Source organism: Eulemur rufifrons, chromosome 25 (genome assembly GCF_041146395.1).
Source record: "Eulemur rufifrons isolate Redbay chromosome 25, OSU_ERuf_1, whole genome shotgun sequence".
In the NCBI taxonomy this organism is placed as follows: Eukaryota; Metazoa; Chordata; class Mammalia; order Primates; family Lemuridae; genus Eulemur; species Eulemur rufifrons.
Genome location: NC_091007.1, coordinates 13,215,324 through 13,240,233, shown reverse-complemented (window position 1 = coordinate 13,240,233; position 24,910 = coordinate 13,215,324). Strand labels below are relative to the sequence as shown.

Genomic DNA, 24,910 nt, shown 5'->3' with positions numbered 1-24,910 from the left:
GGAGATGTGCTGAAGGCAGCAGTGGACAGTCAGAGCTGTCTGGCACTTAACCCAGGTTCAGAAGGAACAGCTCTGTTTTCATCTGATGTACTTAATGGTGTGATATACAATTTCTTATTTGAAAATTTTACTCCAGACCTGCTACTAAAAAGTTAAAAAGGATTGGTTGGAAAAATTCCTTGCAAAAGAATAAAGACAATTAAGTCACAACCTTTTCAAGGTAAACTGATAATTTAGAAAACCCAGGAATATATATCCCCATGTATAGGTCTTGTACATATTTTGGCAGTTCTGTCATAAATTATTCTTTTCTTTAAGTATAATTATGGGTTGGAAGGAATTGTTAATTTGAAATATCACAGGTTATTGACACATTTAGTTCTGAGAACTGCCCACAAAATATATTTTAAAGTTGGACATAAAAAGTGGTGTTTTTAAGAATATGTATGTTCATTGACTGAAATTGCTAGCTTTGAAAAATTTAAGCAGTATCATTTATTGAGCAATTCTTCTTAAGGTCCTAGAATATCAATTCATACCAATAAATATTACTGAGCTTACATAGCATGGAAGACACTGTGCTAAGAATTTAGAGTGGAGAGTTCAGGGGAGAAATTCTAAAAATGAATGACAAGAATATATACAACAATGACAATAAGATATCACTAAAGGAGTGATTAATGGTTCAAAGTAATAATAAAAGAAATTACCTCAGGTCAGACTTAGTTGGCAAAGCATTGCTATAGATAAGTATTATAAAAATAAGAATTCCTTTAGCACAGGGATTCCTTTTATAGGGAGTTCTATAAAAGCTGGAAGTAAGAGTAGAGTCTTGAAATACATTTAAAATTCTAATATTTTTAGATAAAAGCCATTTAGCAGAGTGGAAATAAAACTTATAGATGGAAAATCAGTAAGTTATATATTGGAACAGTGAGAACAGCAGGTTGCCTTTGACTAGGGAGTTGGGGTAAGGATGTAGCACACATAAACCTGAAAACAAGACTGGAATCAGATTATAAAAATGACTAAGTTTCCAGGAGAAGGCTGATCTTCAGCTTTTCCAAAGGGTTAAACCATTTTAGGATATATATGTATAAATTATATTGCATATCAAGTAAACTAAGAAATAATCTTTCAACTCTTGTAAGAAAAAATAGATATTTGTTAAAAATGAATATGTATATACAGGCATATCTTGTTGATATTGCAGCAGATTAAAATGGAGGGAAGAGGCTCTATGAGATGAGCATGGACTAGCTGTTCCACTTAGCCAAATGCCACACCTGTTATCAAATGGTCCTCTTTGAAACGGAGGCAACCGTTCCCCTCCTCTCATACCTTTTGGGGTATGGGTGATAAAAGCTTCCACTCTAATTTTCCCTTATGGCTTTGCTATGCATACTGTTTCCCTAATAAACAACCACCTTGTTAATATATTATCAACTTATGCAACATTAATGTGTCATCTAGTTCTTGCCAGGAAATTGATGAATACAACATCTGATGAAATCTTTAAACCTTCCTGGTGATTAGATTACTATCAGAGGAGTATCAGTGAAAAGGGTATTCCTAGTTTTATGCTATTGTTCTAATAATTAATCATGTTTAATTTTTTCATTTCTTTTTTTAGGGAAAGGGGATATTTTAGGTAAAAGAAATATCATTTCAGTTTATAAAAATTTAACATGTTTCCAATGGAAAGATGATAGTAAGTATGAATTATTTTAAAAGGTTGAACTTATAGGTTTGTCTAAACATTCTGATCACTAAAAAATTTATTTCTGCTATAATACAAGGCCGCTTAATATCAATTGCTATTGATTTCCCTGGATAAAATTGTAAACATCTCAGAATTCTTATTCTTATAACATTTAAATATGAGCAAACCATCCCAAACAAACAAACCTATTCTTTTTTGCTACATCCCACTCCAACTACAACTTCTGGAAGTTGTCTACAATTGATTTTTCTCTTTGACATTTCCCATTTGTTCGTCAAAAAGACTGACTTCAGAATTCTGCCCTCCTATTCTACAGAAAGTTCTCTCTCCAAGATCACCAAAAATCACTTTCTGTTTTTCCCCATTTATATTTTTTAGGCCCAGTCTCATTTTATCTCTCGGAAACATTTCAACCCATGAATACTCTCTGATACTCAAGGCTTCCTCCCCGTGCTTTAAGAGCACCACTCTCTTGTTGCCTTCCTATGTCTATGACCATATCCTCTCAGTATCTTCCACGTTTGCCTTTTCTTAACTGTCCCTTAGGTGTCCTTTAGATCCTGTCTGCCACACTGTCTTTTTTCTCTCTTTCATCTCATCTACATCCACAGCTTCAATCGTCCTAAGCTGATAGCCTTGTGTCTTTATATATTAATATCTTGCTTTCTCTCGCTCCTGAGCTCCAGATATCTGTTTCCAGACACATTCTGAACATCTGCATGTGGATATGTCACAGGTGCCACAAATACAACGTGTCTGAAGGCAAAGCCACAACCTTTCCCTAAGATGTCCTTCTCCTGCTATTTTCCCTAGCTCAAGAAATGGCACATGAGCTGTCCTGATGCCAAATCAGACTCTTGCAAGGCATTCTTGATTCATTTCTCTTCCTCATTACCTGACTGTCCCTTAAACCTATTCATAATCTTTACCTCACACCATTTATCTAATCAATTGCTTCGCATTTGAACTGCATCATCTCCTAACCAATTCCCCTTCCTCGCTCCAGTCCATCCCAATGACAACTTAGGCACAGCTGTGCAGCACTGGCATGGCGGCTGAGGACTCTGAGCAACCTGGTCTCTGCTATGTCTCCAGCATTCTTTCCACATTTCTCACCACAGATCAGAGTAATACAAACTATGCTTCACTAAAACAGTCTTCACTGGAACCAAGCATCTCTGCTTTAATTGTCTAATGACTAGGTGCCTTTCCAAGTTTGGCTGTACAATCACTTTTCCTGTTAAAATGTACAGACTCCCTGGCACCATAATTAGGGAGTGTCCTGTGTGCTCTACACATTGTGCTTTTTCTCTGTCATAGACATGATCATATGGTATTCCCAATCTTCCCTTACCAGTCTCCTTCAGTAATGTATCTACATCCACAACTGGAGCTGGGACAGAGTCATGTCCATCTGTATCATCAATGTCCAATACAAGATGTGGTATCACAGTTAGGCTCTTAATGAAGGTTTGTGAATGAATGGATGAATGTGAATTTACAAAACGCCATTCTAAATCAATAGGGGAGCTCCCCCAAAACTATAATACTATGCCTTCAGACGTGTGATCACTGAATGCTTCTCTTCTGCAATTTTGCTCTAGCATTTTGTCCCGACTCTATTCCTTTCACAGACTTGTTTCCCTTTAGGAGCAGAACTTCATATGTCTAGTCAAACTCCAATTTTCCAATGAATGCCTAAACTGATAAGGACACAGTACTTTCCTAAGCTTCTCTTTAAATAGCATTTTTATTTGAAGCCAAATATCATGACTATATTGAACTTAATATGATTTCTATCAGCCAAATCACATTAGAGCCCTGATGGGAACAGAGATAAGTAATCTGGCAGGCTTTCTCTTCTCCATTCACCTCCACTTGCTTACCTTCCCTCTAAGATACTATTATTAGACCTGACAAGTTGGCTTTATCACAGAGAGAATATACATGGAGGAAATAACAGGGAGGTAGAAAACCAACCTGTAAGCCTCAACCAGGAAAAGAGCTTCACGGATTTAAGGTTGATGCCTTTAAACATCCAAAGGCCATCTCTCTTTTCTTTCATTCATCCTTATTCCTTTTCCAATAGTTACCATAATTCTGGATGCTCATACTAAATAGGACCCTGAAATCGTCTTATATTTCTTTCAATGTTCCCTTCTTATAGTTAGCTTCCAAACTGCTTTTCACTGTCCAAAAAATGTGTGATTATTAACATACAGTTTATGGACTCCTATCACTGAAATAGAATATAGTATAATAAACCATAAAAACAATCAAGCAAAGAAAAATTAAATAAAATGTTAGGGGTGTTTGAACTGCACCATGATGATGTACTCACCTTAAGATGTATGTAGTTACTTCTTAACTAACATTCTTCCTTTCCTATCTGACATTGGCTGGTTATAATAAAAATAGAAGGTACTGAATGGGGGTTTTACATGTATTTACTCAAATCCTTACAGCCTTGTATATTAGGTGTTATTGACCTCATTACATGGGTGATGGGACTGAAATTGGTAGCACTCAAATAACTTCCCCAAGATTGCAGTGGTAGTAAGTAGCAAGCAAGAATGCGATTCAAATCCATGTCTTTAGGGTTTTATATTTCATGAACTCTTAGTGATATGACGTCTACTTAAGTAATTGTCCAGACCCAACCCTTAACTATATATATTCATTAAAATTGATATTTGTCTGTAGCCCTTTATTTGAGCCATCTTCATGAAGCTTTATGGTGGGAAGACATTATAATCATATTACTTTGAACCATTTCCATAAATGTGCTAAAAAGATAACAAATACATAAGAGCAGCCCCCAGATGAATGATTCAGATGCAAATGGAAAAGGAAGTAAGATAGGTTTAACAGAAATGAGTGTGACCACAAACGGAGTGTTTCCAGAAATGCTAAGCAAGGGCTACACGCTTTGTTTAGCAAACACAACACAGAAAAACTGTTATTGATGATACGATCAGGGTAAGACTCTAAAGAACTTTGTTTTATCTGTCAAGCTCTCTCTATCATTTCAAAACAGCATTTCTTCCCTGGCACACTAAGTTAGTGAAAATAACTTACAGCAGCTAGATTCGTTTTCATTAAAGTGACAGTCAGACACCCCGTCACATAGCAGGAGGGATGGGATACACTCGTCTGTGGAGCACCGGAACTGAATTTTGCCACAGAGCCCAGGAGAGAGGCTGAGAGAACAATCCATTTCATCAGATCCATCTCTGCAATCTTCCTGCCCATTACACTTCCCTGAGAGAGGGACACACTGGAGTGTGTAGATACAAGAAAATTGATCAGCTTCACAGGGCACTGGCTGTGTTGTGACAGGACCTAAAAAAAAGAGCAAGTCAAGTCATTTTGGTATTAGGGGAGTTATCTCACCATCCAATGTTGAAATATTACAGGATACGTTTATTCTTATATAGAAATAGAACATCTTGTTAATTTAAGTAAACAAATTTCCATTTAGGAATAATATGAACCCTGCAAAACACACAAACATGATTAGAGAATATGCCTTATCTTAATCTCAGGAATAACATTCTTTAAAAGGGTGAAATTAAAGAAGGAATTTTGATTCATGTGCCTTAAATTAGACCACTAAATCAAATCTTCCTTGAGAGTAAAGATGCTCTTACACAGTAAATTGGGCACTTTGAAAAGGTGTGCTCATAATTTTAGAATTTAAGGAAACTGTTTAGATATCAGTATAGAGTTTACTGTCTCTTCGTGGCCTCTACCTGGGGACTCTGGTCCTTGAGACCCTGGCCAGGGTTGGGTCACAGAAGTCAGGGTCTGCTATGGTTTTGTCAGACTGTGCTTTGCCCTTGAATTTTGATTGCCGCTCCAAGGCCATGTACTACCATATCTAAAGTCCACATGAAATCATAGTTTAATCTAAGATACCGCATTAGAAGGAATCTTGAAGATAATCCAATTCAAACCCCACTAACTCATTTTACAGATGAGAATACTGAAGTCCACAAATTTTAAGTATCCAAAGATGCAATGTTCGTTTAATAAACTTTCGCTATGTGAAACTTTTCTGCAGCCTAGGTTTGAATCCACCTTAAGTTAAACTTCAAGTAGAAGCCAAGAGTGTTGACCAACTGATGTTTCTAGAGGTCAGAGAATGTATGTGAATACATAGGATTGCATTAATTTGCAGGAACAAATTAGTGTGACAGTTCTTAAATTCTGGATTATCTCTGGGCTAGTTATTGAGAGACTCATCAAATATATTAAGGGGAAAAAAATAGAGCCAGATAGCAGAGGGGGCAAGTTCGTTAATATTTTGTTTTCTTTACATTTTAAAAACACTTCTGGGTTAAATGAGAATAATTTCTACATAAAGACGGTCCAGTGAATTCATTTTAATGGGTATAAAAATATAGTTGGATAGAATGAACAATATTTGATAGCACAACAAAGTGACTACAAACAACAAGTTGGGATATACTTTAAAATAACTGAAAGACTGGAACTGGAATGTTTGTAACAAAGAAATGATAAATGCCTGAGGTGACAGATACTCCAATTACCCTGATTTGATTAACTGACATTATATGCTTGTATCAAAATATTACATGTACCCTATAAAGATATACAACTGTTATGTACCTGTAATAATTAAAAATTTAAAAAAAATATGAAATACCTAGAGATAGAGCTGACAAAAGATATGTACAACCTGTACCCTAAAAATGGGAAAACATTGCTGAGAGAAATTAAGGACTTAAAAAAAAGAAATTTGAAAGCTCCTCTCCCTTCCCACTCAACCAGTAGTGTAGATATATCTGGAAGGCAGTTAGACTCCAACCCTACGATCAAAGCCATGTATCTGATAGGGAGTTTGTGTTCACGGAAACCCACATATCTAAGTGAGGGAAGTATAAATGCATGACTTTGAGACATCAGTACCCTGTTCCAATCTAACTGCCTGAGATCACAGTAGCATATACAATTGCAGAGTTCCAAAGTACACATTCTAAATTCAAACTCAGAAAATAAATTGGATTTAAATTTTATACTTTTATATATTGCTTTTTTGACAATTAACCACTGTCAAATAAATAGTTTCTCTTCAATCTTTTCATTAGATTAATCTCACATTTAAGGAAGGACAGACATCCTTAATTTTCTTTTTTTTTCTAAAATATCTTATGCATTAAACTCTCATCTTTATGAACTCACCAAAGGTTAAAAAGGTTTAATACATTCTTTGCATGTAATGAAAATCTAGAACCAACTTTAGTAACATACCTATTACTTAGCTAAGCTAAGGTATTAACCTTTTCTGAAAAAAAAAAAACACAAGGGAAGCAATTTTCTCTATTTCAAGACAAACACAGAATCCTTATGCTCCTCAGCTTCTATTCAGAATGGTATGTGTGTGTCTGTGTGTGTGTGTGTGTATGTGTGTATGGTTTCATATTTTTTCCTTACAGTCAATAATCAAAAATAAAGCTCTCCTTTATTTGGAGGTACCAATTACATTAAATTCCAGAATCACTTTTATTGAAAGGTACTCTGAACTCACTTGATCTAGGACCTCCTTTTCAAGGAAGCCAGTGGGGCTTGTACTGCTTATAGTGGATTCTATCTTGCATTGCCCAGGTTCTTCCATCAAGAGCAAGGTTTCCGTCCCCCCAGCTGCTGGGAGTTTGACAAATAACAGTTTACAGTTGAGTCCAGCTCCAGGAATAGCCCTCCAAAATCACATACCCTCCTAAGAACAGCTCCATTCACTGAATGGTGAATTGGAGAAAAGATAGCCCAGGCCCTACGTCTTAATGTGGGACATCTACAAAGGGCCAGTGCAGCTCCACAGCTCCCCATAGCGTGGGCTGGGCTCCCTGTTGCACCTGCATCACAGCTCAGCCCCAATTCTGCTTCCTTCCCTCCTCGCAGGGATGTTCCTGAGAGAATTTCCAATAAACCTTCTGTAATGCATTGGAATCTGCCTCAGAGTTGGCCTCCCAGGGAACCTGATTTACAACACTATCCAAACATCAAAAATGAATCTAGTTTTAAATTAAATCCCCTCTGAATTTCTCTTGAATTTTCCTCTGAAATATTTCTAAGGTAGGAGGAACATGAATTTGGCCTCCTAAGGGGAATCTAGGTAGGCTCTTAGCCAGAAGCAGACCTCCATTAGCTCAATATTTCTTTTAAGTCTCTTGTTTTAGCCTAATGAAAATTCTGTGTTCTGCAACACAACATATCCATGCTTTTTCAATATAAATGGCTTCCTTCAGGTAATCAAATAAAACAAATACTCCTGGAAGACGTACTGCATTTTTCTTTTGACATGAACATACTCTGCTGCATATACACATTACGTGTGGCCACAGTTAAGAAAGTTTTGTCCTAAAATTTTAATTTCAATGAATTTATGCTTGGTTTTCACCCATGGAGGTATCTAATTATTACAGAAGAATCACAAGTTTCCAGTGTGTTGGAATCAACAATAAAGTGTATCTCATGTTGTAGTTAGCAATTGATTTATTCTTTGTAATATTAGAGCTGGTCATAATATACAACTCCTTTTAACTCTGTAAAATAGGAACAATATTAATTCTTCTCTTTTTATACTCTGAAAAAACACCAGCAGTCCCTTAAATGCATACTACTGAGTGAAAGAAGCCAATCTGAAAAGGCTACACACTGCATGATTCCAACTCTATGGCATTCTGGAAAAGGCTAGACTATGGAGACAGGAAAAAGATCAGTGGATGCCATGAGTTTGGGGGTGGGAGGTGGGGGAGGGAGGAATAAGGAGGAGGACAGGGGATTTGGGGGGCAGTGAAACTATGCAGTATGATACTATGATGGTGGATACAGATCATCATATATTTGTCAAAATCCATGGAACTTTTAACACCAAGAGTGAACATTAATGTATACTATGGATTTTGGGTAATAATGATGTGTCATTGTAGATTCATCTCATCAGCTGTAACAGAGGTATCGCTCTGGTGCAAGATGATGTTAGTGGACAAGGCTGAAGGGTAGAGGGGCATATGGAAACTCTGTACCTTCTGCTCAATTTTGCTGCAAACCTAAAACTGCTGTAAAATATAAAATATGTATACACACAGAATTGCACTTTATAGATATGTACTAATATTGGTATAGATAGATATTAATATTGGTGTTGAGATATATATATATATGTGTGTGTATATATCAGCACCAATATCCCTTAGAGCCTATGCTGTAGCCTGTACCTCATGTTTGATACTTCTCTTAAAATTTCTGTTTTAATTTCTCCAAATCCCTTTTAAAATGAAAGTCCAACATTTCAAATGCGCAATACTTTGATAATGTAGTGTGCACTCGTCAAGCACATTGGTCCATTTTTTCTATACCCAGTGAGCTGCTTAGTCAGGTTGTTTAAAACAAACAGCACTGAGGTGCATGGTCAGTGAATGCACCAGGGCACTGGTGTGAGATCAATCCTAACGGTAGTCAGCTTCCTCGGAAAAGCTTGTTGTTGTTCATTACATGAGACGGTTACTCTGTGGAGAGCATAACATGCTCAGACCAAAACTAAAACTTATATCAGGAAAGCAAACTAAAATAGCACATTCTGAATTGATAGCTTCATTTTCATATATCCCAAAGAGTCCTGTTAAAATAGAAAGGATGAAGAGAAGACAGACAGAGGGACACTCAGAAATGTTGGTGGCTGTGATAGAGGGAAAGAGAGAAGGGAAGAAAGACACTCTCCAAAAGTGTTGATTCATTTTGACAACATGTTTCATTACGTATCTTAAGGTGTTTTTTGTGTTTGTTTTGTTAAGTCAACATTTCTCAAGCTATATCTGATCAGGGATATTATATAGACCTGACACTGGGAGCAGGAAGAAGAAAGAGACTCCTACAAAAGATCAAAAAAGAGGATCACAAGTTTCAAGTGTGCTGGAATCAACAATAAAGTGTATCTCATGCTGCAGTTTGCAACTGATGTATCCTTTATATATCAGAGCTGATTCAAGGCTGTACCAAAAATAAAGTTATTCTCACTCACTTGCATCCCACCAAATGTGCTTCCTCCAGTGGAGAGCAAGGGTGTGGATTGATAGCTGTATTCTGGAAACTGTACGGAAGTCAGTTGTCTCTTGTCTGTGCTGCACTAGTAATATGACAGGCACGTGAACATCAGCTGTCATGCGTTCCGGCAGACAACAGGTTAAGAAATTATGCTTTAGAGTTTAGGGGATCAATGAGCAAGTTAGTTTTGAAGAAAAGGGTTTCTGAAACAATAGAAAAATTCCGCAAATAAGGCTCTATACTAATGGCGCCAGGAATTTGCAATTGCGTCACTACAAAAGCATCTTTACCAGATCATTACCTATTTTTTGTCCAAAGCTGTGATTTCACATAGAGTTTGGACATTTCCAAGTCAGTTTGGACAAGTTTTAACCTCCCTTTGGGAATACAGTGACATCTCAATGCTGAACAGAATTAATGGCCTAAGGTATATGTTCAATAAATACTTCTTACATTGATGAATAATAAATCTATGGTTAAAATTATGTATCCCTTTATAATTGACATGGAGTTAGATAACAAAAATGGATAAACTAAAAAATGTATTGACTATTTCCATTGATTTAACAAACCACAATCGTATTATGAAAGAGTAGATCGGCAAAATAGAATTTGGAAAGCTTTGCAAAAAAATAAATTTTGATATATTGAATATAAATCTATAATTTGATAACTAACGTTTTCATTCATTTCATATGGATCCTACGTGTTTTTATACAAATTGTTTCAGAAGTTTTATGGAATTTTACATAAAGAACTTTTACAAACAATGTTGTATACAAATTTGTAAGAATAAACCTGCTATTTTTGTTTTCTAATAGATCTTAGAAGACGGGAAGGGGAACTCCTTTTAAAAAAGCCCTCATGGGTAAAGGGATTTAGGAATTGGCATTGTCAACTAACTTCAATATTTCCAGTAATTAAGACATCATTCTAATTACCATGTTCCATTTTTTTTTTGTGCTATGCAGACAGTTCCATTCCCTGACACCATGGATGTTTCTCTGTCCTCCTACAGGATCTTAAGATTCATTGTTCACTTATGTTTGCACAGTAGTGAAATATATTTCTTATAGCAATAAAATTATTTCATACTGATAATTTACAGTGAAATTCAAGGAAATATTCTCATGAATTTCATATAAGTTTGGTAAAAGCCTAAAGTTCCCGAGGATGATCTGATAGATTTTTATCTTTATGATTAGTATGTTTAGTGAAAGAAAAATGGATTGTCTGTTTTGAAAGGAAAATGATACGCACATAGAACTTCAGTTTTAAAAAGCAGAAATTAGGCTGTTGCCAAATAATGTCATACTCAGTGGAAGAGACGGTAAAATTGCTCATTGTGAAATATAACACAAGAGTCACAAATCGATAATTGTTTGTCTCTGGCAGGTATTTCATTATCTACATGAAAAAATATCACAAGAAAAACTAGGGGGAGGAAAGAAGATTAAAATTCTTTAACTGCAATTCATAAGAACTCTTGGTTTGGGGTTATTTTGAATTATAATTTTCTGCTTATATTTCCATAAGAGCTTTTCATAAAGTATACAAATATTACTTTATTTTTCAATTTAAAAAATAGTCATCTCTAATGGGGAGCCATATAAGGATAATTTTGATCTTCTTATTTCATCTCCATACATTTAATATCTTACACATTCCAGGAAAGATGGAATGTGACTTCTGTTTGACCAATGAAAATTGGAGAATCCTGGAGAAGCATACAGAGCACGGGCACATAGAATCAGGGGCACTTGTTTGGCATGATCAAAAAGTCAACACCTGACAGAAGAGACAAAAGTGAAGGAAACTAAGAAGTTTCCAGAAGCTGGATTCAATGTAGAAGTTGATAAGTATCTGAGAACAGATGCCAGATAGAAAGTGATAATTATTTCCAAATTGAATAGTTGCAGCTAGTGAAGGCCAAAGCTAAAAATAAATAAATAAATACATACATACATACAAGAGAAAACTGGAAGAAATTCAAATTAATATAAACATACATTCACTTATATATGTGCATTTGTGCAAATGCGTGTGCATGCATGGTTACTTGAAACAGACAGGTTACTTGAAACCGTGAAGCCACTCACTAGTGATAGAATCTCTGGAGGAGAGAACTGGGCAGTGGATGACAGGCAACACAAACAAGAAAAAACATGAGATTGAGGTGGAGGGGTGAAAACCCTATTATCAGAGTTGTCTTTTCCTTCCAGCACTTACAGAGGCTGCCGACTTGAAGAAAATCAAGATCTGAAGAAACAGAATGTTTTAAGAGGCCCTGAAAGAGTTGTCACTTTAACCCAACATCAACATTTGCCACGATTTTAGAGGATTCCTCTCTAGTCAAAAATACCACTGCAAATAACTGAAATTGCATAAATGTTGAATTTTCATATAACCCAAAATAATCTAAAGCATATGTGAAAGTGGAAAAATACATAAAAATATGAAATGTTCGGGTGGTTGCTGGTCATTTCTTTCTTGTCATGAGGCCTGGAACCCAGAGAGACCCCTGTGGATTACAGATTCATTTCTGTTTGATCATTTCCAGATGGTGCTATAGTTCCTGGTCTGACATATCTGTTAGTGCGGCCTCAATTATATGCAGTGTTGGACCAGGTTATGTACTTGGCCTAATTTAATGCTGTTGCTCACTGATAGCTGTAGCCCATATTTACTGCAACTTTATTTAATAGCTAAAGAATTCCCCAAATCCTGAACTTTTGACTTCTAACATTAGGGCCAGTATTATTAAATACATTCCTCTTTTAATTGAACTTTCACAAGCTTCCAGCACACATTTCCCAAAGGAAGAACTCTGTTCAAAACTGGTTCTCCAATGCCTTATGGGGTTAAGTCTATTGTTTTTAGTTGGTATTCAGTAAATTGACATCTGATGCAGACTTACCTATGCTCTTGTTCTCCTCCATAAAATCCTAAAATTGCAGAGGAAATAATGACTATGACAGATGATATGGCAAGAATTATATTCTTGGCTGGCTAGTGTAGGGCCAGGAAAGAGAATGTCATTGTCAGTCCTATGAGTGGGAAAGCTTTTATTTACAGAAATTATGAGTGGGTATTTTGGTATCAATAAATTATTAAATCTTTCTCTAGTGCAGAGGTTGAGAATGGAGAGTCATCTCTCCATCATACACCATAAATATATACAATTGAAGGAAATCTAGGAATTTTAGGTAATCTGTGAGGTGTGAACGAATGTGAACTTAAAAGAGCCAATCCTTCAAGATGGATCCTGAGTGGCCAACTGGGCCTAAATTTAAAATATTAATAGATCCTGGGGCCATCTGCTGGCTAGGGGTCACACATGTACCATGAATTCCCTCATAACCCTCACCTTTTTATCTTAGGAACTTTCAGAGCTCACCTGAACCAACCAATCAGAGCTTGCCTGCCTCAGCCAATCAGAACTCAGCTATATTGACCAATCAGAACTCAGCTGTGTCAATCACTCCAGCCTGAGCAAGTTTTCTATCCTTTATTTGCATCAATGCACCTGACTGGGAATCTGGGCCAGTACTTTTGTTACAAAACCTGAACCTTCACTTTGTTCTCTGGAAGACACCTTCACCTTCGTCTTACACCAAAGGCTGCATATCTCCCTGGTTTGCAAACTCTTCATTGAAATAAAGTCTCTTTGATCCAAATTCCTTTTCAGGGAACTTCTGTTCACAGAGGGAATAGCGTTCAACTTCATATTCACTTTGGGAACAGCTGTTCTATCTGTCTCAGGAAGGTCAAATGAGCGACAAGTCGTTTAGTGAGGTGGGCTACAGAGCTCACTCAAGAGTCTGATAATGTTCTACAGTGGTCTATCAGAGACCTTCCGCGTGTAATGTCTCAGGTACCTCTAAGATCCAACCAAACAGAACCACTGGCTGTGATATCATGACTTCCAGTTAACAGATTTGTCTCTGGCACCAGAGACAAACATAGCTATGTTTAATTTAATTGTAACTCTTGAGGAATATGAGTAAGTCAACCTAAAGTTTAGAACATTGTATATGATTGTATCATTATTTAAAACAAACACACACAGTTTTTTAGACAAATTTCTGCCTTCCTAACAGAAATAATTTAAAGTGTTAATATTAAATAGTGTTGGGCTATCTTGTTCTATTAAATAACACGTGTTTCTGCAGGTTGGTGGTCAGACCAGGCCAGCTCAAATATGAAGATGTAGGCTCAATTATGTATATCTGGAAGTTTTCAGGAGGCACACCTAACCAGTATTACGTTAGTTACATATAATCAGAAAAAAGAAGAAAGGACATAAAACAGAACCTGAAAATTTTGGATCCTGAATTGCCCTGTAAGTTGGTCAATCATCTGCTCTTCCATAAAGAAAAGACCGAACCATGGGCTTGTCACTTTTTTGGACCCTTTTTTTTTTTTTTTTTTTTTACCAATACCTGGTTATTTCTCTAACCTCATGTTTTCCATTTTGAGCAAGTTTATCTTGGTGAAAAATGAAGGCTCATACATGTACACACAACTCACTGTTTCTTTAGCCAAGAAAGTTCCCCTTTCTCCATTTCTAACTATTTCCACAAACTAACCTGTCCTTTATGGGTAAAATATTCTTACATGCCAATAAGATGCTATCGGAAAAACTGGTCTTTCTGTTGAAGTCACTTGTTTTTCTATTTGAAAAAAGAAAAATCTTTTCTGAAAACTTGCTTTTTTAGTGAATCAGTGTCACATTTCTATTTCTTAGGCAACAAACAAACTTGTTTTTATGAAGTCTGAATGCCTTCCAGAAAACAACATATGTGTTCCAGAGAATCAGGAAAATCATAATAAAAGTAGACTCTATTAGCCCAAGAGAACAAAACAGGGCCAGATTGACCTTGGCTGTGAAAAGCTCACAGAATCTCTCCGACACACTTGGCCTGGAAAACACTTGGCTGCTGAGTCTTTCTCAGTGAAAATAAGAGTCAGCAAAGGTTATGATAATTTCAAAAAGTGACTAGCAATTTAGGAATTGATTATCATTTCCATATGGTAGAGACTAAGTTTCCATACTATGTGTATACACACACACATATTATATATATTAATGCATATATGTTTATGTGGTCAATGTCATTGTTCACATAAAAGCATTCATCTTTAAGACAGAATGTTGGAACAGTGATTTGAATTTTATCTTCAGGTTCAGTGTGAGACACTTGTCAAATTCAGGCTAATGGAATATGGTTCACACTGGGAGTTATTTTTCTACGGTTGTCATTAGGATTTCTTCCCCCTAATTCAACAAAATTCCTTCCAGCCTGATGATCAGCAGGAAACCAAGTAAGAGCCACCTCCTCCTATAACAGGCAAACTCTTCCAAAGGTTGTCAAGTAGGGAATTTAGGGTTTGTTCCCTTGAGCCTGCTGGTATTAGCATATAATGCAATTTTCTGGCTCTAGTATTTTTGCCTTCAACTCCAATATCTCTTCTAGGAGTAAAGAGGAGTTATCCTATCCTTTGACAAACAGTAAGGACTACATGACCCACAATAGTGGATGTAAAACCTAATAATATCCTATAATCCAATAAGTGAATCAGGATTGACTGATAATCATTTTCTTTCAGGTTTTTATACTCTCATCACTAACTATGAATTTTAAAATGGGGACTTTTGAATCACTAACTGAACCAAAATTATAAAAATGACCCTTGTATTAAACCAAGTTTTAAATAATTTATCTACAGTTGCTATAATATACAATATACTGTGGATATCTACTTTATATTACCTACTGATCTAAAATTTATTTTACATTTTTCTCAATCAATCTTAAAGTTAAAAATCACTTATTCATATGCTAAATTAAAAAAAAAGAGAACATGACAACAGAGATTTTTCAATGTGAAGGAATTAAAAATGGCAGAAAACAATCTACAGATATAAATAATATTCAGTAAAATATACTGTAGAACTGCAAACGTAAGGCTAAAATAATCCAAAAGTGTGCCTTCCAGTGGGGAGGATTAAGAAGTTCATGAAGAAGGTGGTGTTTGCTCTGCCCTTGAAATTGGAGAAGGATTTACTCAAGAGGAGACAAAGGGCAATGTGTTCCCAGCCAGAGTAACAGTGGGACCAAAGTCATGGAGATGAGAGGATGTGGGGAATGACTGGAGAAAGACAAAGGGTCCTGTTTGAAGGGGTCACTTTTATAGGCAGAGACAGATAGATAAGATAGGAGCTGTACTAAAGGATAAGAAACTTATTTGGTAGGAAATTGAGAGCCACTAAGCATTTTTTTTCTTCTTTATAACCTGCATGAGTTTATGTATTAATATCTTGATTGGTTTCCCTTTTATTTGCTCTCTATTATATACCATTAGAGTATAGACAGAGGGTTTATTATTGCTGGCCTAAGATTATAATTTGGTCCAAATGTTGTAGAATATTCAAGCTTGATTCTGATGAAATGAGAAGGAATGGCCACCACCCAGAAATGCATGATGTGGAAATTAGACATGATAGAGTAACTCATAAAATTTGAAGTGTGGACATATGACTTGGGATTGGGAATGGTATGCATCAACCAGCACTTTTAATTTTGGAGGAGTGACACAGGGGCAATTAGAGATTATTCACAGTGCTGGCAGGGGAGTGGATAGCCCAGCTTTCAAAGTATTCAAAGGTGGTGGCGTTAGCCAATCTTGCCCTCTGATGTTGTCGACCTCTCTCTGGCTTCCTGCTCATTTCCCTGGCTGGGATTCCCAGCTTTGCTTTTGAAGTTTGGAACTATCCAGTATCCTTCCAATAAAATTATTCTTTGCTTAAGTTAGCCCAAGCACAATTCTGTATTCTATTGCTTGCAATAAAATATTCCTTTGGCTACTGTGGTGACTAAGAAAGATGAAAGGTCTACCTTTCTGGAACTGACAGTATAAGGGGAACTCAAAGACTAACTTGTTAGCTCTGTGCATGTGAGTAAATCAGACAGATCAGTTATGTGGCCACGACAGAGATTCTGATGAAATAACAATAAGGCCTTGAACTAGATTTGGGGCAGTAAAAAGGAAGTGAGGGGAAAAAAAGATAGCAAAATTTATAGAACTTGCTGACTATATTAAGAGTAAGGAAATGAACTAGTAAATTGTAACTGGTTTCAAAGTGGGTATTTAGAAAGGCATACAGAGGCACTGAAAAATTATTAATGGCTTTTCCTTATGGGTTATTCATAACCAAGATAATTTTGAGGGCTTCTTTGTCAACCGAAACAAAACGCATGAATATTGACTGAACAGCAAAATTACGTTCACAGACACACCCTATAGTGAGAAGTCTTCTGTGTCTAACTGCAATGACATTTCTACTTTTACCTGTCTGCCCTAATTCCTAGATCCCCTTTACCTCCCTGCTCATTCTCTCTGGATTCTCTCCCCTCCTCTATTATGTTCCGTGCCTTCCTTCTCCTTCCTTAATCCTCTTCTACAAATCCAGTCTCATATTATCATAAAATGGCAGAACTAGAAAGGATTTAAGCAATGATCTATTTCATTTCCCTGATGACATAACATGGTCTAAGGAGCTCAAATGATTTGTTCAAAATTGTACAAGTACTTAGCAGCGCAGTCATGGTTTAGAATCAGGTCTCCAATTTTTCAATCCAGTCATCATCTTTCCACCACTCAAGAAAGCCACACAGAACCTGTTGGACAATTCATGGAATTCTCTTTCTCTTTCTCTCGCTTTCTCACTCTTTTAGCTTTTGGAATTTTCTTAGCTTTTAAACACATCACAGCATCTCTTTTTTAATTATTATTTCAGACTATTATGAGGGAACAAACGTTTTGGTTATATGAATTGCTTTTGTACTGTTTGAATCAAAGTTATAAGTGTGCCCATCACCCAGACAGTGTGCACTGTACCCATGGGGAGTGGATTTACCCATCCCCTCCTCCCACCTGCTTGATTGCTGTTGAGTTTTACTTCCGTATGTGCACATGAGTGTTAATTGATTAGTTCCAATTTATTAATAATAGTAAGTACATGTGGTGTTTGTTTTTCCATTCTATGATACTTCACTTAGAAGAATGATCTCCAATTCCATCCAGGTTGTTACAAAAGTATATTTATCCAAGGGAGTATTAGCCTCAGCATGTTTCAATTAGGAATGTCAATCAGTGGAAGGCTAAATGTGTTAGGTCATGTAAGAATTATTCTTAGGCTTTGCTCAATGATTCCTCGCTTGCCTGAAATCATTAATGCAATGCTTTATAAGAAAAGCACATTCTGACAATAATCATTTCATGGATGAGAAAAATCAGGCTAAATGGGTAGTACATTAGTGTGATGAAGATTTGAACCCACTTCTTGGTTATAAAATAGACCTCAATGTTCTCAGTTGTATTAATTTCCTAAGGCTGCTGTAACAAAGTCTCGCAAACTGGATGTCTTAAAACAAGAGACATCTATTCTTCAACAGCTGTAGAGGGCAGAAGTCTGAGCTCAAGGTGTTGTCAGGGTCATACTTCCTCTCAAGCCTTTAGGGGAGAAGCTACCCCATCCCTTTCTCTTAGCTTCTTGTTTTGCTAGCCCTTCTTGGCATTTATTGGTTGATAGATGTATTACTTCAATCTCTGCCTCCTTCATCACGTGATATTTTCTCTGTATGTCTCTTCTTTTCTAAGGACTCTTCATATTGGAGTAAAGGCCCACCCTATTCCAGAATGACCTTAACTTAAAACTTAATTACATCTGCAAAGACCTTATTGCTAAATAAGATTACATTTTTATGTCTTACGAAGGACACGGATCTTTGGAGAGACACTATTCTATCTCGTACATGAATAAACTCCTACATGGAATCATCTCCCTTCTCTACAGAAGGTTGTATTTATTGGTATTTGTCTCATTATTAGACTCCTAACAAAGCTGTGTCTATACACACCGGTTATTTTCAAGCAATTTATAATTTCACATGCACTGTTGTTTCAAATATTTTACAACTTCTCATATAGTTTCAAAAGTATCAGTGTCCTGCCAGCCCTGTAAAATGTTTCTTCATCATGGAGACAGATGTGATCCTCCTTGTTTAAAAATGACAGAGGAAAACCAGAAAATGCCTTTCACCCTCAGAAGCTCACACGGCTAAAGAAAATGGACTTTATGAAAATACACACATTCCACTGCTGACTCAGAATTGCTGGAGATGCTATACTGCATGGGGTTTGCTTCATTTACAAAATGTCGCCCTGGGAAACCTAAGGTAATCAAGGTAGGACAGAAAAGTAATGATGCAGATTGGTAGAGGTGTAATCTTCTAAATGGAAAGAAAAGTATAGGCAACTTGGGGTGACACCTGCTATTGTTCTCTACTCCTTTATTATGGGGGTTTTTGGGGGGCATGGGCAGGGAAACACATAATACGAGTTTGAAATGAAGTTTAGAGTTAGCTGTTTTTAATCTTAGGATGTTAATCTGGACCAGAGCAAAAAAGTTGGTATGTTAAACATATAAATCTAGAGTCTTGTTATAAGATCTGGGGAAAATTATCTAATTTAGCTGCCTTAGTTCATTTGTGTCTAGACTGAGTTAACTAAGGAAAGATGAACCAAGTGAATAGTTTTGATGTTATACAATTTTTCACATTCCCTGAAGGCTGAATGATGAACACGTATAAACAAATACTGAAAAGAAAATCTATTTAAACTGCTGTTTCTTGCTTTATTCAGTAAATATTCATTGTGGCAGGTCCTGTAGTATCAGAATTTTTTTGCATTTTTTTACAACTATATCTCATTGGAAAACTGCATCCCATTCGGGGCATTTTCAGTCAATAAAAAAGAAAATTTGAAGAGGAGTGTATCAAAACTTGAACTATTTTAAATTTTATGTGAAGATAACGCTTCCTTTATCCAGGATTGTTTGGAAATGAAGTTCTCCTTGCTAAGTACTAACACTTAAAAGATCATTTTTACTGAATGTCTCTGAGGTATATATTAATATAATTGCTATTTTTTTTTTGACTTGAAAGTCTTTAAAAACTGTTGGCTGCTTTCTGGAAAGTTAAGGGAACTGGAAGAAAAGAGCTAATGCAAAACTAATTCTAGATGACTCATTCTTACACAGTATAAAGATTTTGTTCCAGAACAGTGAGAGAAAATCAGATGCCCAGACTACCAGAAGAACGGCTCACCCATAAAGTTTACTCTGACTGATGTTCCCTAATTTTGGCAAGTAAGAAGTAATATATCATCTGTTTTCACATTTCTCAATGAATTTCAAAAAGATGGGTTATTATCAATCGAAATAACTGTTAGAGTCTAAGGCCACGCCGCCCTGAAGGCGCCAGAGACCGTCGAAATAATTGTTAGAAAAGCAGGATTCAAATAAATTAAAGTAAATCCATCTATGCTCCAGCTTCACATATTAATTCCAATAAATAATTTCATTTTTGGAAAGATTAAAACAATGATTGCCCCAAAGTATGTGATTCCTAATTATATGTATCAAGACTGTATGCCTTTATTTTATATACAATTATTTCTCTCAATTATGAATAGCATCGTTCTAAGCAGAAGAAAATAAAAATCATTCACATTTCTATTTGTCAGAGACAGATATTATTATATTTTGTAAGTTCTTTCAGGCTTACAGACATCTTTTTTGATAGATAGCTTATTAAAATTGGTTTCACACTCTTCATCATTTTTCTACCCTTAGCAAGAGACGCCTGTATAGTTTATGTGTTGCACGGTTATAGCTTTTATATTCACCAGTCTATTATGAATATTATCTATTCTATGCCACAGTTTTTCAATGGCTAAATCATCTATTCAGCACTTATCAACATTTTTCACCACAATACCATAAATCACAGGAGAGAGGACATTAGTTCCAGCTATAAAGGATCAAAATTTCTTTAAAGCTTTGTGCTTCATCTCTGGCATTCCACTCTCCAATAAATTTGTGTCTACTTCATATGTCACATGATATGTTATTTAATTTTTCTCCCCAAATCTGCAAGTAAACCCAATGAATTGCATCAGATTCATCAGGTGGCATTATATACTCGCTGTTATAATATCACCATGAAGGTCTTGTACCCCAGTTTGAGAAGTGCTGGTGTAATTTTTGAGTTTTTAAAAGTATCTGCCAGAATCAACAATGGAGCCATGATGCAGAGACTATGCCTGAGTCTCTGGAGTTTGGAAGAGGGAATGCGGGTGGAGAGAGGTACTTAGTTCCATTACATAAAATGACAAAGAGAAGACAGTTCAAGGTTTAATGCTAAAGGTCATGGTGGAGTGTTTCTTTTTTGTTTTTTTTTTAAATCATCCTTGACAGTAAAGTCTATTCTATAACATATTGGGAAAGACTCAGTTTACACTTAGGTGAATGTTACAGTTGCTGTTCACACAATCAGTTTTAATTATTATTCAATTATTTCAAATAATAACTTTTCAGGCCAGATTTCCTAGTCCCTGTGTTAAGCTCTGGAAATGAAATAGACAAGTTCCTCTTGCTCTTGAGGAGTTTAAGATTAGTGAGTTGAGGGAGAGAAATTGCAGATAGAGGACAAAGAAGACTTTGATGGAACAATGACTGGGAAGAGTTGAGAAAGGAAATGGCCCCAAATACACATTTCCTCTTGAGAAGGTGTTTTTTCTTTCTTTTTCCGCCCTTGAGACAAATGGCTAGGAAACAGAGTTTGGTTGCAGACACAGGCAAATTTGGAGGTGAAAAGAAAAAAAAAATTAAGGGACTTTATTGCAAAATGGCTTCATTGTCTATTCAAAGAATATAAGAACATCAGCAGAGTGAAGAAAGGGCCACGGAGAGATAGGAAGATTGAGGATTGCTGGAGAAAATTAGTGCCAGGGAGTGAGAAACTTGCATGTCTAGTACCCTTAAGGGCCCAGTTAAGGCAGTAAACCAAAATTTTTACTGGTCCCAATCAACATGACCAGCAGCAGTTTTGCAAAATCCACATGTTTATATGACCTCAATTTCAAAGATTGATAGAGCTATTATGGGAGAACATCAGCATAATAATATTTCCTATTCTATAGGGGTGTGCTGATAAATAAATGCATTAATACATGCAAAGTGCTGAGCACATTGTCTGACATAAAGTATACAAATTCATGTTAAAATTTTTTTTTAAATAGGACGTAATAGAATTATTTATAGTCCTGATTGAGAATGGAACTGAGGTGTTAATTATTAAATCTGGCATTATTGGAAAAATAATATATAGAATTTTCTCACTAATGTTATTGGAAAATGGGTTTAGGAAGAGTAATCAAGAAGAAGAGGACATAATGATTATGTGAAATTTTCAACCCTAAGATTTCAGGGGGATAATCACGTCTAGAATATAACCATGGGGGTGGGTTATGGAGGAAGAATGTTTATGTAGATGATTAGAATCAAAGAAGTCTAAGTGTTACACCTGGAATTTGAGATTTCCCAGGATTTAAGATCCAGAGGTAAACCATAAGATGGATAAGAATTCAGATGTTTGGCCTTAAAGGAAAAGAAACTATTGAATAGGGCTGTATGAGAACAAAATTTTAAAAGGTATTGAGTAGCTAGACAGATGATGACCCTACTATTTAGTATTTAAAAACGGATGACTTTATAAGAGAACAAACAGCCCCACTGAATGGGAAACATCTTAAGCAACAGAAATTCAGATTTCAGTTAAGGGGATGACTTCTTAGAAAGGGGACTTTTCTTTTTGAAATAGAATGAGCAGATTGCACAGAAGTGGTTAGAAGCGAAGGAAGTGGCCCTGGGAAGGGAAAAGGTTAATGTAGGTGGGGAAGACAGTCTGGAAGATAACAGGTAACCAGAGGGTCCTTTACCTTGTGCAGTTCTTGTGAACCTTTGGGAATAAAGACAGTAAACAATAAAGCTATATTCGCAGAACTAAATTTCCTCAGGGTTTCTAAATCAACTTTAGTGCAAAGTTATTTTGTTGCCTAGAGGACACGAATATTTCATGGTAAAATTTATGGGCAGAAAAACTTTGCCTCTTACTAATACCATATATACTGCTCTTCCTCAATGTATGAGTAGGACTGGATTTGGAAATAAATGTAATTCCTCAGAAATTCCCAATTCTTCTATATTTAGCTATTACAAACAATACTTGTTCCCATTTTCTGAAGGAATCACCTACCTCCAGACACACACTCTAGGGTAAAAGAGATGTCGTCAAGGGCAATAAAGATGTCCTCATTATCATGCAAATCAGCTTCAAAAGCCACCTTACATGGACTGTTACTGGAGAGAGATGCATAGCCATACACCCATCCGGTTCTTTTATTTCCAATGACTGACCAAACCAGGATGTTCAGCCCCGATTCCTCAATGATATACTCCTATAAAAGACCACAAAAAATAACTCTTTGTGATTGAATGCTAGATGTATATGGGCATCCAGATGATTGATTTATGAAATAATGAAATCTCTGGCTATGTGACAACTCAGTACATTGACTATGATGTTTTCTATCTGTAGAAATTTTGGGTTATATTTCTTTGGTTCACAGGACATTAGTTTGGTTTTGTCATACCGATTTCTATATAACAAACCGGGCATGATCAAAAACTATAACTATTGTAATCATGTAAAATGCTGGTGGAGATATCAAAAAGGAATTTTTCATCGCTGAAGAACTTTGTGTATGTTAGACTAAGGGTGTATGACCTCAGAAAAAGAAGACCCTCACACTAAATGGATATGGGCTTGACAAGTCATTTTGGAAACCAAAGTAATGTGCAGGAAACATTTAATATTTTACAGACAGAAAATCATCTTGGATTAACTAACATCAATATTCAGCATTTTTTATAGTTTAAGGACTAACAGATGCAACAAACAAGAAGTAAAACAGAAATAGAATTAGCTCTGAAACCAACAAACATTCTAAGTCCTAATATTTTTGTTAAACAGTAAAAACAATTCAAAACCAAATAAGAAACACCATTTCCTAGTGCTCTTCAAAAAAAAAAAATCTGTACTTAAACAACAAGAATAGGTAAAATTGAAAATATATTTTTCTATATTCCCTTTCTGCATCTAGATTTTATAGCTATCATTTTCTCAGATCCTAAAACTACATATAGCTACTATATAAAATACTATTTACTTATCTGTCTATATTTATATATGGCTTGTAATAAACTTCAGCAGTCACTTATACAACCCTTTCTTTTACAAGGGAAAAATAAGATCCAGAGGAAAGAAAGCACATGGATAGTAATTTTCTTCTATTGCAATAGTGGTTTTTTTCAGTGACCTTCTCCCTTACTGAAAAATCTTATTGCCTCACTTTTTTCTTAGTGTCAAAATTTACCTACAGATAACTTATCTCATAAAGTTTATATGAAATTTATATTAGCAAAAGGAAAGAATAATATTGTTCATTTTATTATATTATGATATTAAATTGACATTCCAGAAATACTACCAAGAACCACCAAATGCTCCAGAGCCAGAAATGAAGTGTGTTGCCAATGTCCAACAGGACAAAAAGTCTAAGATCAATTCAGATATCCAACTGGTAATGGAAGTGAAACAAAACAAAAATAAGTCAAATGATCATAGACTAAAGCCCAAAGAAAATTCAAAAACTTGCCCAAAGATTGGAAACCTGAGATGTGAGACTTTAACACTATAATCAAATTGAACTTCTTAGAAAAGCAGACATTTCTCGAGCAAAGATCACTTTTTATATTGATCCTTTAATTAATGAAGTAAAGTATAAGGGGATTTGGGTCATTGACTATTTCCAGTCTTACACATAAGCACTTATCCCAAAGAATCTTCAGGTCGAGGATTTATTGGATACTTAGTTCTCAAATTTATGCAATTATTTTCCATTTCTTAGAAATTAAAAATAAAAAGATGTGAAGTTTACAATTCAACTTTTTGGTAACAGGGCAACCATATAGACTCTAACTAAAGTGAGCTCTGAATTTTGCATAAATCCTGATTTACATTGCAATAATTTGAAAAGGCATTTTGTTACAGTAGTCTGAAGGAATTGTAACAGCATTATATAATGACAAAGTGGTTAATTCTCCAAAAAGACGTAACAATAGTTACTGTGTATGCTCCTAACAACAGAGCA

At 35.8% G+C, this 24,910-nt stretch overlaps 1 protein-coding gene across 1 annotated transcript in view; it reads right to left on the bottom strand.

Moving 5' to 3' along the window:
- The window catches only part of MALRD1 (MAM and LDL receptor class A domain containing 1), a 456,545-nt gene that overhangs the window by 82,947 nt on the left and 348,688 nt on the right, over positions 1–24,910 (bottom strand). Inside the window, 2 exon segments of the mRNA XM_069458846.1 lie at positions 4,802–5,065; positions 22,954–23,155. Coding sequence (XP_069314947.1) covers positions 4,802–5,065; positions 22,954–23,155 — 466 coding nt within the window.